The following is a 12,003-nucleotide window of genomic DNA, read 5'->3' on the forward strand; positions in this document are numbered from 1 at the left end:
TTGGTTTTTAATAACTATTTCCTCAGTAGTTTGGCTGTGGCGCTGTCTCTTAAAAGGAGATATCTCCTATATTTTTTCTATATTTTACCCCTGTTTTCCCAAATTCTGTTCTGAGGAATGGTGGTATCTTGAAGGTGTTAATAGTACTGTTAGAAAAAAGGGTTCCATGGTCAAGTATGTTTGTAGAATGTTGAAATACAGGTTTTTTGTTTCCTCCCTCTTTTCTAGCTCTGTCTCCCCCTCCCCCATTTCCCATTTCCCTCTTACCTCATTCTCATTCTTTTTGTTTCTTAAATGGTAGATTTTATTGTAGCCTTTAATACGATACTTACACATTATGGAGGGGCTGTAAAGTTATATTGTCCAAAATATTTGAAGACACTACAGTAGATTTTTTTTGTATTATAGAAACATGAAAAAGTCAAATAGTCAAGTATTAATAATTAATTAATAATATAAAAGTATTAATAGTCAGATAGTCAAGATTAATAGATCCTCATTGATCTAGCCAAGACTTGAAATGGAATTTCAAAGTTGTATATGAACTTAAAGACTGCATTCATGTTTTAAGATTTAGTTGAATATCTACAACTTTTATTACAGTCCGTGGTTCTGTATTATAATTTCTGTTATTAGAAGTATCCTAGTCTGGTCCTCTGTAACATTTGTGAATAATTTAAAAAAAAAAATAGACACTAGGATTAGCATTTTACTAGCTTTCATAAGTGTTTTAATACATGGAAAAGTTAGGAGAGTAGTATAAAAATCATCTTTGATTCTATGAGGACTCATCCTTTCTCACGCAATCATAACATCCAGCAGCAATACTTGAAACTGTTACTCAGCGTGTGTCATTGACAGATAGCCATGTGTATATGAACCGGATGGTTTTAACAGTAACTCAGTATAGGAGAATAGTTTCTTAAAGGTGAAACTTACTGATCTCTTTCTGTGAGTTACAAGAGAACAGTATACACAACAAACTCGAGACAGTAATAAATTGGTATCTTCAGGTGGACATTTAATGCCCTTAAATATTATAAGGGGTATTTAGAGTCAGTTCAGTCTTTCCCTACCAAGATGTTTCTTCATAGTGTTCTTGTTTCCTATTTCTAGAAAGCAGAATTTAGGGAAAATTGACTACTGAGGTTGATCCACAATTTCTAATTAAACTAAACAGAATTTGTAAATTAGGATTATTAAAGTAATAAGAATGAAGAATGTTGATCTTCTGTTATTTTGAGAAATTTCTGAAATAGCATTTTAATTGGATTTTAATTGATTGAAGGAAATTTGCCAGATCCTGGTAAGGCTCAGGATTTCATGAAGAAGTTCACACAGGTGTTGGAAGATGATGAGAAAATAAGAAAACAGCTGGAAGTACTTGTTAGTCCAACATGCTCCTGCAAGCAGGCTGAAGGCTGTGTGGTAAGGGAAGACGATTAGAAGAGCTAATGTTTCAAGAAACCCTCACATCTTTTTTTGACCCTTTTTATAAAATAATTTATATTTGTTGGGTAAAATTTAGAAAATATCACAGAAATGACAATACAGATAAACTGTAACCCCCGTGTAGAGACAATTGCTGTTGATACTGTAGGATGTATCTTCCAAAATAAGATATTATCTGTACAGCTTTGTGCATTTTACTTATTTTTATTAGTTTTTTACAGCATTAATAGCAACATAGCATACCATTGAATTGAACAATCCACTTACGTTACACATTGAGATTTTTTTCCCCAGTTTTTCTTTAAAGAACACTTTAATATCTTTATAGCTAAATCATTTTACACAGCCTTGATTATTTCTTTAGGATAGATTCAGCGTTGGATTCTGTCATTGTTGGAAAGAAGCAAAACTCAAAACATAATTATTTTGGTGGGATTTGTAGTCGTGGTTCCTGGTCATTTGACCATTTTTTTTCTCCTTGGGCATATTAGCCATTTATGTTTTTTTGTGTATTGTATGTTTTTAATCTTTGCCTATGGAATGACATTTATCTTTGTCCTATTGATTTGTTAATCATATATGTTAATTAAGCTGCAAATAATTATCTGTCATTTATAGTCTACCCTTCCATTTTGATTTTGATGTTCTTTATATACCATAGTTTTATTTTTATCTAGCTAAGTCTATCAGCAGACTCTTTAAGGTTTTTGCCTTTTGTGTCCTGCTTTCAAAATCCCATTCTATCGCAAGTCAATGAAAATATTTACTGATGTAAGGATTTCTCAGTCTGTTGCCAGTGCATCTTCCGAGAGGTTTTTAATAAAGAGAAAACGATGATTCTTGTCTCCACCCCAGATTGACTAATCTCCTCAGTGAGGTCCAAGAATCTATAGTTTTAACAAGCTTCCTCGATTATATTACTCTCTGAAGTATTTATCTCCACTGACCCTTGGTTTTATTCTTTTGTACTTGTTCTATCTTTTTGGAATGTTTTTGGTACAGAGTATGAGATAGGGATCTGTCTCTTTATTCTGTATGTCTGTTCAGTTATTTCAAAACAGTATATTGAATAATCCATCTTTTTCCTGTTAGTTGAAATGTTACCTCTCTCATATGCAAAATTTTTAGTTTTGTTTGCTCAATTCATGCAATTCCTGTTGATTTTCTTATTCCAATACCAGTATTGCATGATTTTAATTACTTTAGGTCCTAAACATTTTAATGTGATGTATTTAAACAAATTTTTGTAATATTTAAAAAAAAAAATCTACCTTACAGCGTGAAATAACTAAGAAGCTGGGCAACCCCAAACAGCCTACAAATCCTTTCTTGGAAATGATCAAGTTTCTCTTGGAGAGGATAGCACCTGTGCACATAGATACTGAATCTATCAGGTATTTGTATATAAAAATACTAAATTTTCATTACTATTCATTCATTCATACTTCAGTCAGTTGCTTTTGAGTACCTGCTGTACACAAGGCACTTAACTGTGTAGATTTTTTGTATATGTAAAATGGCTGTATACGAATCTATATATGTCTGTACATCTGTCTGTTCATATATATGTGTGTGTAATGTATGTGTACACACTGATCTGTACATATCTGTATATTTATCTTGTTATTTATTTTAATGTTAAATATTACTTCCATTTAGATGAGAAAATGTCATTTTAAGCCTAGTTTCTGTTACCAGTATACCAGGAATTACTCTTTTTAGGTAGCTTGAATAGGATAAGTAATGCAGACAACTTGTAATTATGCCCTCAGGAAAAGAAAATTAGGTGAATATGTTGTAAAGCAGTATAGGACACGTTTTCACAGATATTTGAGAACGCAAAGTGTTATTTTTAAAACAATACTCACTTCCGCTTATATATCACCTAACTGTGACATCTTGGAAAATACTTTTCTTTTTATGACTGTATTCCCTTAGGTAAAATGTTTTGTTTTGTTTTTTTTTAAACATTTTCCTAAAATGTTTCAACTGGTTGAGAAAAGAAAGCACTTATAGAATGTGTGTGTGTGTGTATACACACACATACACGCATACATACATTCATTATATTCTGATTTACTGGTCATCAGTAAATGAGATATATTACAATCTACATTAAATAATACCATCCTGTACTCAGTGAACCCTTTTGGGGGATTTTTTTTTGTTTGTTTGTTTGGGAGGGTAGAAGGTGTAGCTTTTGGACTGTGATCCCCTGCAAAGTAGGGAGACACCACTTTGGATACCCTGTAGTCACTTTGGATTCCTCTTGCATCAGTTTTCATTTGAAGAAGGGTTTCTATGGTTTTAAAACAAAAAAATCAGACCCCTCTATATTAGTACTGAATCAGACTGAAACTCCTTATTTAAGTAAATAATCTCATGCTTTCTATACTCAAGGCAATGCTAGTTACATACTAGCAAACCATACTTTTTGTTTTTCCTTAACCCTCTGTTTGGTAACGGAATAAAGAGTTTTAGCTGAGAGATTATATTATAGTTTCATAAAATTAATGCAGACAGTGTTCAGAAGACTCAAGGATTTCTCTAAGAGAGTAGTATTTGACTTAAGAGGAAGAATGTGTAAGATTATGTTTTTATGGAGGTGGGAGAAAGAATATTCTAGGCACTGAGGTTAATATAAACCAAGCTAGCTGGATAGGAAAAAAAAAAAGATATTTAGGAAATGATTGCCATCCATTTAAACTATAGTGTGGAAAGGTATAGAAATATTATGAGATAATGCTAAAAAAGAAGTTGGGATCAGATTGTGGAAAGCATTTAAGGTATAACTTTAGAGCTTTTACTTTAGTCTGTTGAGAACAGTGGATGATTAATGATGGGTAAGAGGAAGGAAGTAGAAGGGATAGACTGTAAAGTGTTATAAATTTTGGATGCTGGTAGTGGGATGGAAAGGAAAGATTATATTGGGGGAAGGTTTTAAAAGAATGGGTCATCTTACTGGAGATGGGAATAAAGTTGAGGAGTCAAGTCTAAGAACTCAAGTTCCAATGAAGCACATAGTAATAACTTTGAAAAGAATTAAGGGAGCTCATGTGCTTCTTACTTGGACATGACCAAAAAGTTCTTTAAAAATCAAGGAAAACTGAGCTTAATGTGAAACTGTGATAATGGATTCTTTCCCTGGGCAAGAGGTTGTATAGAAAGAAGTAAAAAGATAAAAAGATCATGGACAGAACCTTGGAATTTTGTTTAACAGTAGAAAAATTACAGGAATGTAAGAACACCAGGTTTTTGTAGTGTTTTGAAAGATAAGTGCGAGAAAGTTTTCACAAATAATGTGTACCATGAACATTCTGACTGAGAATCAAAATAGGTCTTTGGCTTTATTGTCGATAGGTCATAGTGATACAGAAAATATATCAAAACATAAATAACAGTAACAGGTAGTAGCAGTTAGTCCTTATAAAGTGCCTTGGATGATTCTAAATGTTTATCTCTTTTGCTCATTTACTTCTTAACCATATGAGACAAGAAATGTTATCATTTCCAATTTATAGATAAGGAACAGTGAGTTACACAGATGTTGAATAATTTCCCCACTGCTAGGAAGTGGCGAATGACATTGTAACCCAGGAAGTTTGGTTCCAGAGCCCTCTTGGTTAACCATCACACTATATATGTCTCAGATTCCACTCTTGGTCCCCACCAGTAGTCAGTGAGTGTCCAATTCAGCTAACTCTTCCTGCTAGAGTGGCTATTAACCTTTTTAGTCCTTGCCATTTTACAGGTGAATGATGATCTTCTTTTTTAAAAACAATGAGTCACTAATAAAGTTGAACATTTTTTCCCCCATATATTTCTTGGTTATTTGCTTTTTAAAATACTTTTCTATGAGAGACTTGGAGAAGTTGTCTTTTGCTTATTGGTTGTAAGAATCCTTTATAAAATAAGGCCATTAACTTAGTTCTGTTGCCTTTCAAATTTGTATAAATTATATATAATTAAATCTGTCATTTGTTTCCTTTATGATTTCTCTGCCTTTGGTATCATATTAGGTGGTTATGTTTTTTCTGTTTAAATCTTTAATTGGTCTGGAATTCATTTTAGTATAATGTGGAAATAGATATCCATCCTTTAAATGCTAGCTGTATCAATTCCATTTATTGGAAGATTCTTCCCTTCCCACTTTTGATTTGCAATGTTTCCTTATTATAGCATAAATTTTTGTATGATTTGGATTAATGAATTTTCCATTTGGTTCCTTTGTCTTCTGAAGTTTTAATGATACTTTTTATCTTGTTGAGAAAGTTCTTTCATCCTCCCCCCATTAAAATTAATTGGCTGTTCCCAAACCTTAATTGATTTTTCCAGTTGAGCCATAGAATGAATCTGTTGAATCTTCTTTACCAAGTTGTGTTGCCCTGATACATTTGTAGATTTAGTGAAAAATGCCATTTGTATAATATTGTGTTCCCATTTTATAAAAAGACTTGTTTTGGTTTTGGTTTATTCAAATCCCTGTGCTCCCTTCATATAGTTTTAGAGTTTACACATAGATTCTGTGCATTTATAACTTTTTATTTTATGTATTTTGACTTGTCGTTGTGAATAGATTTTCCCCGTCTGTATTTTATAGGTGGCTTTGGCTGATAGAGAAAAGCACTGTTGATTTTTTTGTGTTTTGTTAGTGTCACGTCACTGAACTCTCAGTACTTTTTAATAGTTTTTCAGTTGATTCTCTTTGGTTTTCCAAAGAGGTTGATGCTTTTTCTCACAGATTTTTATATGACTGGCTCTTGTTCTTTGGTTCTTAGCTCAGAAATGCCTTTCCTGACTATGCTGGGTAACGAACTTCACTTCTTGTCTTTGCCTTCTTTCTAATCTTTGTTGTTCCCTGATTATATTTTCTCTGTATTTGTTTACTTATTTTTGGCCTTCCTTCACTAGACTGAGAGCTTCATGCCCTTAATCATGGAAGAAAATAATGAATTTGATTTTGGATAGGTGGTATTTTTCATTCCTGTGGGATGTCTAGGTAAAAACCCTTGGGGCCCCTGAGATAGTTTTATTCCGGATAGTTGGAGCTATGAGACACAGTTAATCAATAGATCAGCCACTAAGAGGTGATAAATTTTAAGGAGACCCTGAAGGGGGACAGATAAATTTGACTCGTAGCTTGAACTTAAATTTGAGTACATAATATTTTTGTAGAAATATAGAGCTACTAAGCATTTTAAGGAACATTGAATAGTTGAATTTTCCTGCTTTTGATACATACTATGTCTCTACCCTTAGTGTATGTTATTTGGTTTTTTAAAAAGAATGCCTGAAAGTGTGAGTGATTATTTTAGATAATTGACATTGCATTATAAATGTTTATTTTAAAATAACAAACTTGTTTTTAGGGGCGCCTGGGTGGCTCAGTCGATTAAGCATCCAACTTCGGCTCAGGTCATGGTCTCGCAGTTTGTGGGTTTAAGCCCTCTGTCGGTCTCTGTGCTGACAGCCTAGAGCCTGGAGCCTGCTTCGGATTCTGTGTCTCTTCCTCTCTCTGCCCCTCCCATGCTCATGCTCTATCTCTCACTGTCTCTCAATAATAAATAAACGTTTAAAAAAAATTAAAAAAAAAATAGCAAACTTGTTTTTAGAAGAAAATTCAAAGCATTTTGTTTCCTTTTTAATCTGTTTTAATTTCTAATGAAGTTTTATTATAGGTCTATTATCTAGGTATTTTTACACCTTTCAGGAACAGGCCTGTGTGTTTCTGGCTCTTAACAACAGTACTGACATATAGTAATATTTGGCAAGTGCTTTTGGCAATATTTTGGCAAGTAATATTTGAAAGTGCTTAATGTTGCCGTTTATCCTTTATTTCAATATACATTGTGGGACTTCTGGAGCAATAATGAATTTTAGATAATTAGAAGACATCTGTTTATGTGTTTAGGCATAGATCTTCCATGGAAAATGCAAGAATAAAAATACAGATAGCGTTAATAAACAGCAAATCAGATAACATTTGGACTTCATTTGAATGGACAGGGGAAAATACTGTTTTGAAAACAAGTGCCTCAAAATACCTATTACAGTTTTTTTGTTTTGCAGTAATGTTTGGGAAACAACTATATCAGATTTTTATGTGTTTGGATATGGTCTATATAGAAAATATTCAGGATTATTTTTCTTAGACATTGCTACTAAAGGCCACTTGAAAATATGACCATCTTTTTCCCTCATACTTTAGTGCTCTTATTAAGCAAGTGAACAAATCAATAGATGGAACAGCAGATGATGAAGACGAGGGTGTTCCAACTGATCAGGCCATCAGGGCAGGTCTTGAACTGCTTAAGGTAAGTATGCATATGGTGAAATGAAGAGCCTAATCAGGTGACTGCCTGATATGTATAGTATATGTTTTGTGTGCTTCAGACTTGCTTCTTAAGTTTATAGAACCTGAAGTAAAATTTTCTCAATCATTTTAGGTCATGTAGAAATGCCTCATTTCCTCTAACATGTAAGCTAAATATTTTAAGGTTTAAATCGTATAATATAGCCTAGTATTATTACACTAAAATAGTGAATTATACTTAGAAGTTGTCATCAGGAAGCAAAGATGGAGCCAAATTCTTCCTAAAACTTCATTTTACCTTTTATTTTGTTAGTCAAAATAAGCTACTGCCTTGTACTTATTACAAAAATACCAGTTAATTGTTGACAACTTAGAAAGTATAAAATGATAAAGAAGAAAACTTTCATAAGCCTATCATACATAAACATTTCTTTTGTTTCCCTTTTAATCTTGAAAACAATGCACACTTTATATAGTTGAGATTAGACTGAGTGTATAGTTTTATATCTTGACTATTTTCCCTCATTAAATTACAAGCATTTTTTCAGTGGTTTTTAAGATAGTGTTTTTAAGAGTGCCAAAAAACATATCTGATTTATGGCTGTTATTTATTTGATGGATGCGTTTGGGTAAGTTCATTGCCTCCGCTTCCTTATCTGTAATGGAGATAATGATAGCACTTATCTCACAGAACACTAAATTAAACCATGTACGTAAGTTTCTTAGCACAGTGTCTGGCTCATATTAAGAAACATTATTTTTTTTGAAATGGTGATTAGTTCACTTTTGCAGTGTCATAGTATTCCCAACTGTTTCTCTGGATATTTAGATTTTTCTAATTTTATTCTTATAATCACTGCAAAGATAAATATGTCTAAGATCTCTTGCAAATGCCTTTTTTAAAAAAAATCCTGAAATGTAAAGAGAATGATCAGTTTCAAAAATTTTTGGTGTATATATTTAGTCGAATTCCTTCACAGAAAAATCATACTCCTATATAATTCCGCCAGCAGTGAAGGAACGTGCCTAACTTATCTTCACAAACATGGAATATTGTAAATTTTAAAGAGATTTGCTAATTTGATAAGTAAAAATAATGTTTTAATTTGTGTAATTATTGCAGTGAGGTATAACTTCCATATGTTAATCATTAGTGTTTTCCTTATGGTGAATTCATTATTTTTTATCCTGTGTTCATTTTCTACTGACATCTCAATTTTTTGTTCTTTTTAAACTGATGGGAGTTTTTTATTTCCTTTGCTTTTTTATAAATAAAAAAATAAAATGTAATCTATTATATGTAAGTTATAAGGTCTGGTAATGAAGTGAATACAGTGAAAAGTAAATAGGATGCTAACTCAAATAGAGTATTAACAATTCTGTTGAGGGGCACCTGGGTGGCTCAGTTGGTTAAGTGTCCAGCTCTTGATTTCAGCTCAGGTCATGATCTCACAGGTTCGTGGGATCAAGCCCCGCATCAGGTTCTGCACTGCGGGCTCTGCGCTGACAGCACAGAGCCTGCTTGGGATTCTGTCTCTCCCTGTCTCTCTACCCCTTCCCCGCTCACTCATGCACACACAAACACTCTCAAAATAAATAAACATTAAAAAATAAAAAATACTGTTGAATTTCCCTGAGTAGTTTTTTCCCTGATTCACATCCCCCAGATATAATTGTTCTGAGTTTGAGGTCATTTTTCATTATTCATTCTCATACTGTCTTTATAGTTCTATCATCTCTATTTATGTATCTCTAACATCACTTATTTTGCTTGTTTCTGTATCTTACAAACACGGCATTATGCTTAATATATTTTTCTATGACTTGCTTGATTTTACTTTCCACATTTGATTCTACTTGTTTATTTTAAGCTTGAAAATCCTGTCTTGTTCAGAAAATTTTTATTCTGTTCTTTAATCTGAAATATAAACATCTGAAATTTATTTTGAAAGTGTGTATTGGAAGGAAAGATCTAATTGGATTTTCTCCCAATAGCTATGCAGTTTTATCAGGACTGTTTATTAAAAATCCCATTCATTTTCGTTCTCTGTTGCCTCTGTAGAATCTAAGTTCTTATATATGCTAGGACTATTTATTGCTTTATGTTTTCTGTTTTGTTTCTTCTATTAGTACCATGTTGATTTGATAATTGTAATGTTATGATACCTTTTACTATCTGTTTTACCCCCTTCCCTGAATAACCTTTTTTCAAAAATGTTACTAGCTAGTCTCTTTTAATCCCCTCTGTTTAGAAAAATGAGCTATTTTGGTAAATTCTCTCTTCTTGTCCCTCTTCTCTAATTCTCCTCCAAAAAAAAAATCAGGGGCACCTGGGTGGCTCAGTTGGTTAAGCATCCGACTCTTGATCTTGGCTCAGGTCATGATCTCATGAGATCATGAGGACCCATGTTGGGCTCTGTGCTGACAGCACAGGGCCTGCTTGGGATCCTTTCTCTCCCTCTCTCTCCTTGTCTCTTCTGCTTCTCCTCTGCTTGTTCTCTCTCTCTCTCTCTCTGTCTCTGTCTCTCAATAAATAAATAAGTCAAACATTAACCAAAATCTAAACTATTTTGAGTAGAATTATATTAACATGTAATTTAATTTTGAAAGAAAGGACTTCTTTAAATCCTGTGATTTAAAGAACATATCTTTTACATATTTGAGTAAGTTTTAAAGTTTACTGTGTTCTCATATACTTGTTAGCATAAATATTTTTGTATTTACTTTGATTTGAGTATTTCCAATTGTATTTTAAAGATGAAAAGGGTTTACAGACCATTTTTATGACTCATTTTTTTAGGTACTCTCATTTACACATCCCATCTCATTTCATTCTGCTGAAACATTTGAGTCTCTCCTGGCTTGCCTGAAAATGGATGATGAAAAAGTAGCAGAGGCTGCACTCCAAATTTTTAAAAACACAGGAAGCAAAATTGAAGAGGATTTCCCACACATCAGATCGTAAGTTGAGTTTATTCTGATAAATACTCAGGAAAATAGAAAAATAATTTACTGTTTCTCGATTTATGTAGTAGTTGGAATCTTGTAAGTTTTGAGGAAATCATGTCTAAGTTATATTAAGTTGGTATCGTTCGGTTTAGATTCTCATTTCCTGAGGGGATAGCACTGGTTGGTATTTTGGATGATTTCATGAAAATGTGGGGCAAACATGGCATTTCTTTCTCAAGCATCTATTTTGCGTAAATATTTTAATGAAAACAATTTTCTAGTAAAACATTCTCTTGACATGGCATAGAATAAACAGTTCACATGAATTTAAGGTCTAGTGGGAAATTTCAAAGAAATTTCAGCAGGACTGTGCATAGGACTCTTCACTATCCTCTGTGGTTAAAGGTATTGAATTGAAATTTTCAGAAGCACTGCTTTATTTGACGTAGGGAAGCATGGAATAATCATCCTAATAGCAGTGTACTTTTGTGTGTGTTTTCAGTATTTCTAAGAATTGGAAATTGTGCTGTTATCCTTGGGATCTCTAGTGCTGGTTGATTATTCAAGATTCTGTGATATCTCAAAACGATGAGTCGTCATTCTGTATGGACCCGTACTTCTCTGTATGCATCTCTCCTCCCGCTTCCTGGAGGGTGTATCTGACAGTTGGTCCTGATCTTGCCATAGGCATTGGTGGTTCGCTTTACATCTGCCTCATTACTTCTGGCTTAGCTGCTGGTCTAATTAGTTGTGGTTGGGGTAGCATGCTTCTTCATGTTAAAGAATTACCTGTGGCCTATTTCCTCAGAGAGAAAATGGACAAAGGTAGCTCTTAAAATCCCAGGTACACTTTTTGTTATTCTTTGTTCATGTGAACTTAATTCTAGTTCACATGGTAATTGAAACATAACCAGAATTTTATAATCCCATCCTCTTTGGCAGGAGTAAGAAACTTTATTGTTTAGAATTGACTTCTTAATTTTTAAGAGGATGGAGAATATGAATATTCCTTTGGAATGGTGCTCTGATTCTCCAACACAGATCAGAGATCAGAGTTTGGGGAAAAACACATGCACACACACAGTACATATAATGCTGTATCACTTACTGAATGCCCACTTATTGTATTATCTCATTTAAACCTTGTAACAGTTCAGTAAAGTGTAGGAATTATCCTGATCTTCCAAATGAGAAATCTGGTATTCACTTGAGGTAAATGGTTTTAGATCATATAGCTAGAATGTACAGAGGGAAGATTTGAATTTAGGCCTCTGAATGCCTATGGTACC

General features: G+C 33.2%; 1 protein-coding gene across 8 annotated transcripts in view; it reads left to right on the forward strand.

The window, feature by feature from the left end:
* Positions 1-12,003, forward strand: part of PDS5B (PDS5 cohesin associated factor B) — a 188,177-nt gene that overhangs the window by 113,774 nt on the left and 62,400 nt on the right. For all 8 annotated transcript variants that reach the window (XM_027064656.2, XM_027064657.2, XM_027064660.2 and 5 more), the window contains exons 16-19: positions 1,289-1,428; positions 2,731-2,846; positions 7,661-7,766; positions 10,566-10,726. In XM_027064656.2, coding sequence (XP_026920457.1) covers positions 1,289-1,428; positions 2,731-2,846; positions 7,661-7,766; positions 10,566-10,726 — 523 coding nt within the window. The remainder of the gene's footprint in view (positions 1-1,288; positions 1,429-2,730; positions 2,847-7,660; positions 7,767-10,565; positions 10,727-12,003) is intronic.

Source organism: Acinonyx jubatus, chromosome A1, assembly GCF_027475565.1.
Source record: "Acinonyx jubatus isolate Ajub_Pintada_27869175 chromosome A1, VMU_Ajub_asm_v1.0, whole genome shotgun sequence".
NCBI classification, from domain to species: Eukaryota; Metazoa; Chordata; class Mammalia; order Carnivora; family Felidae; genus Acinonyx; species Acinonyx jubatus.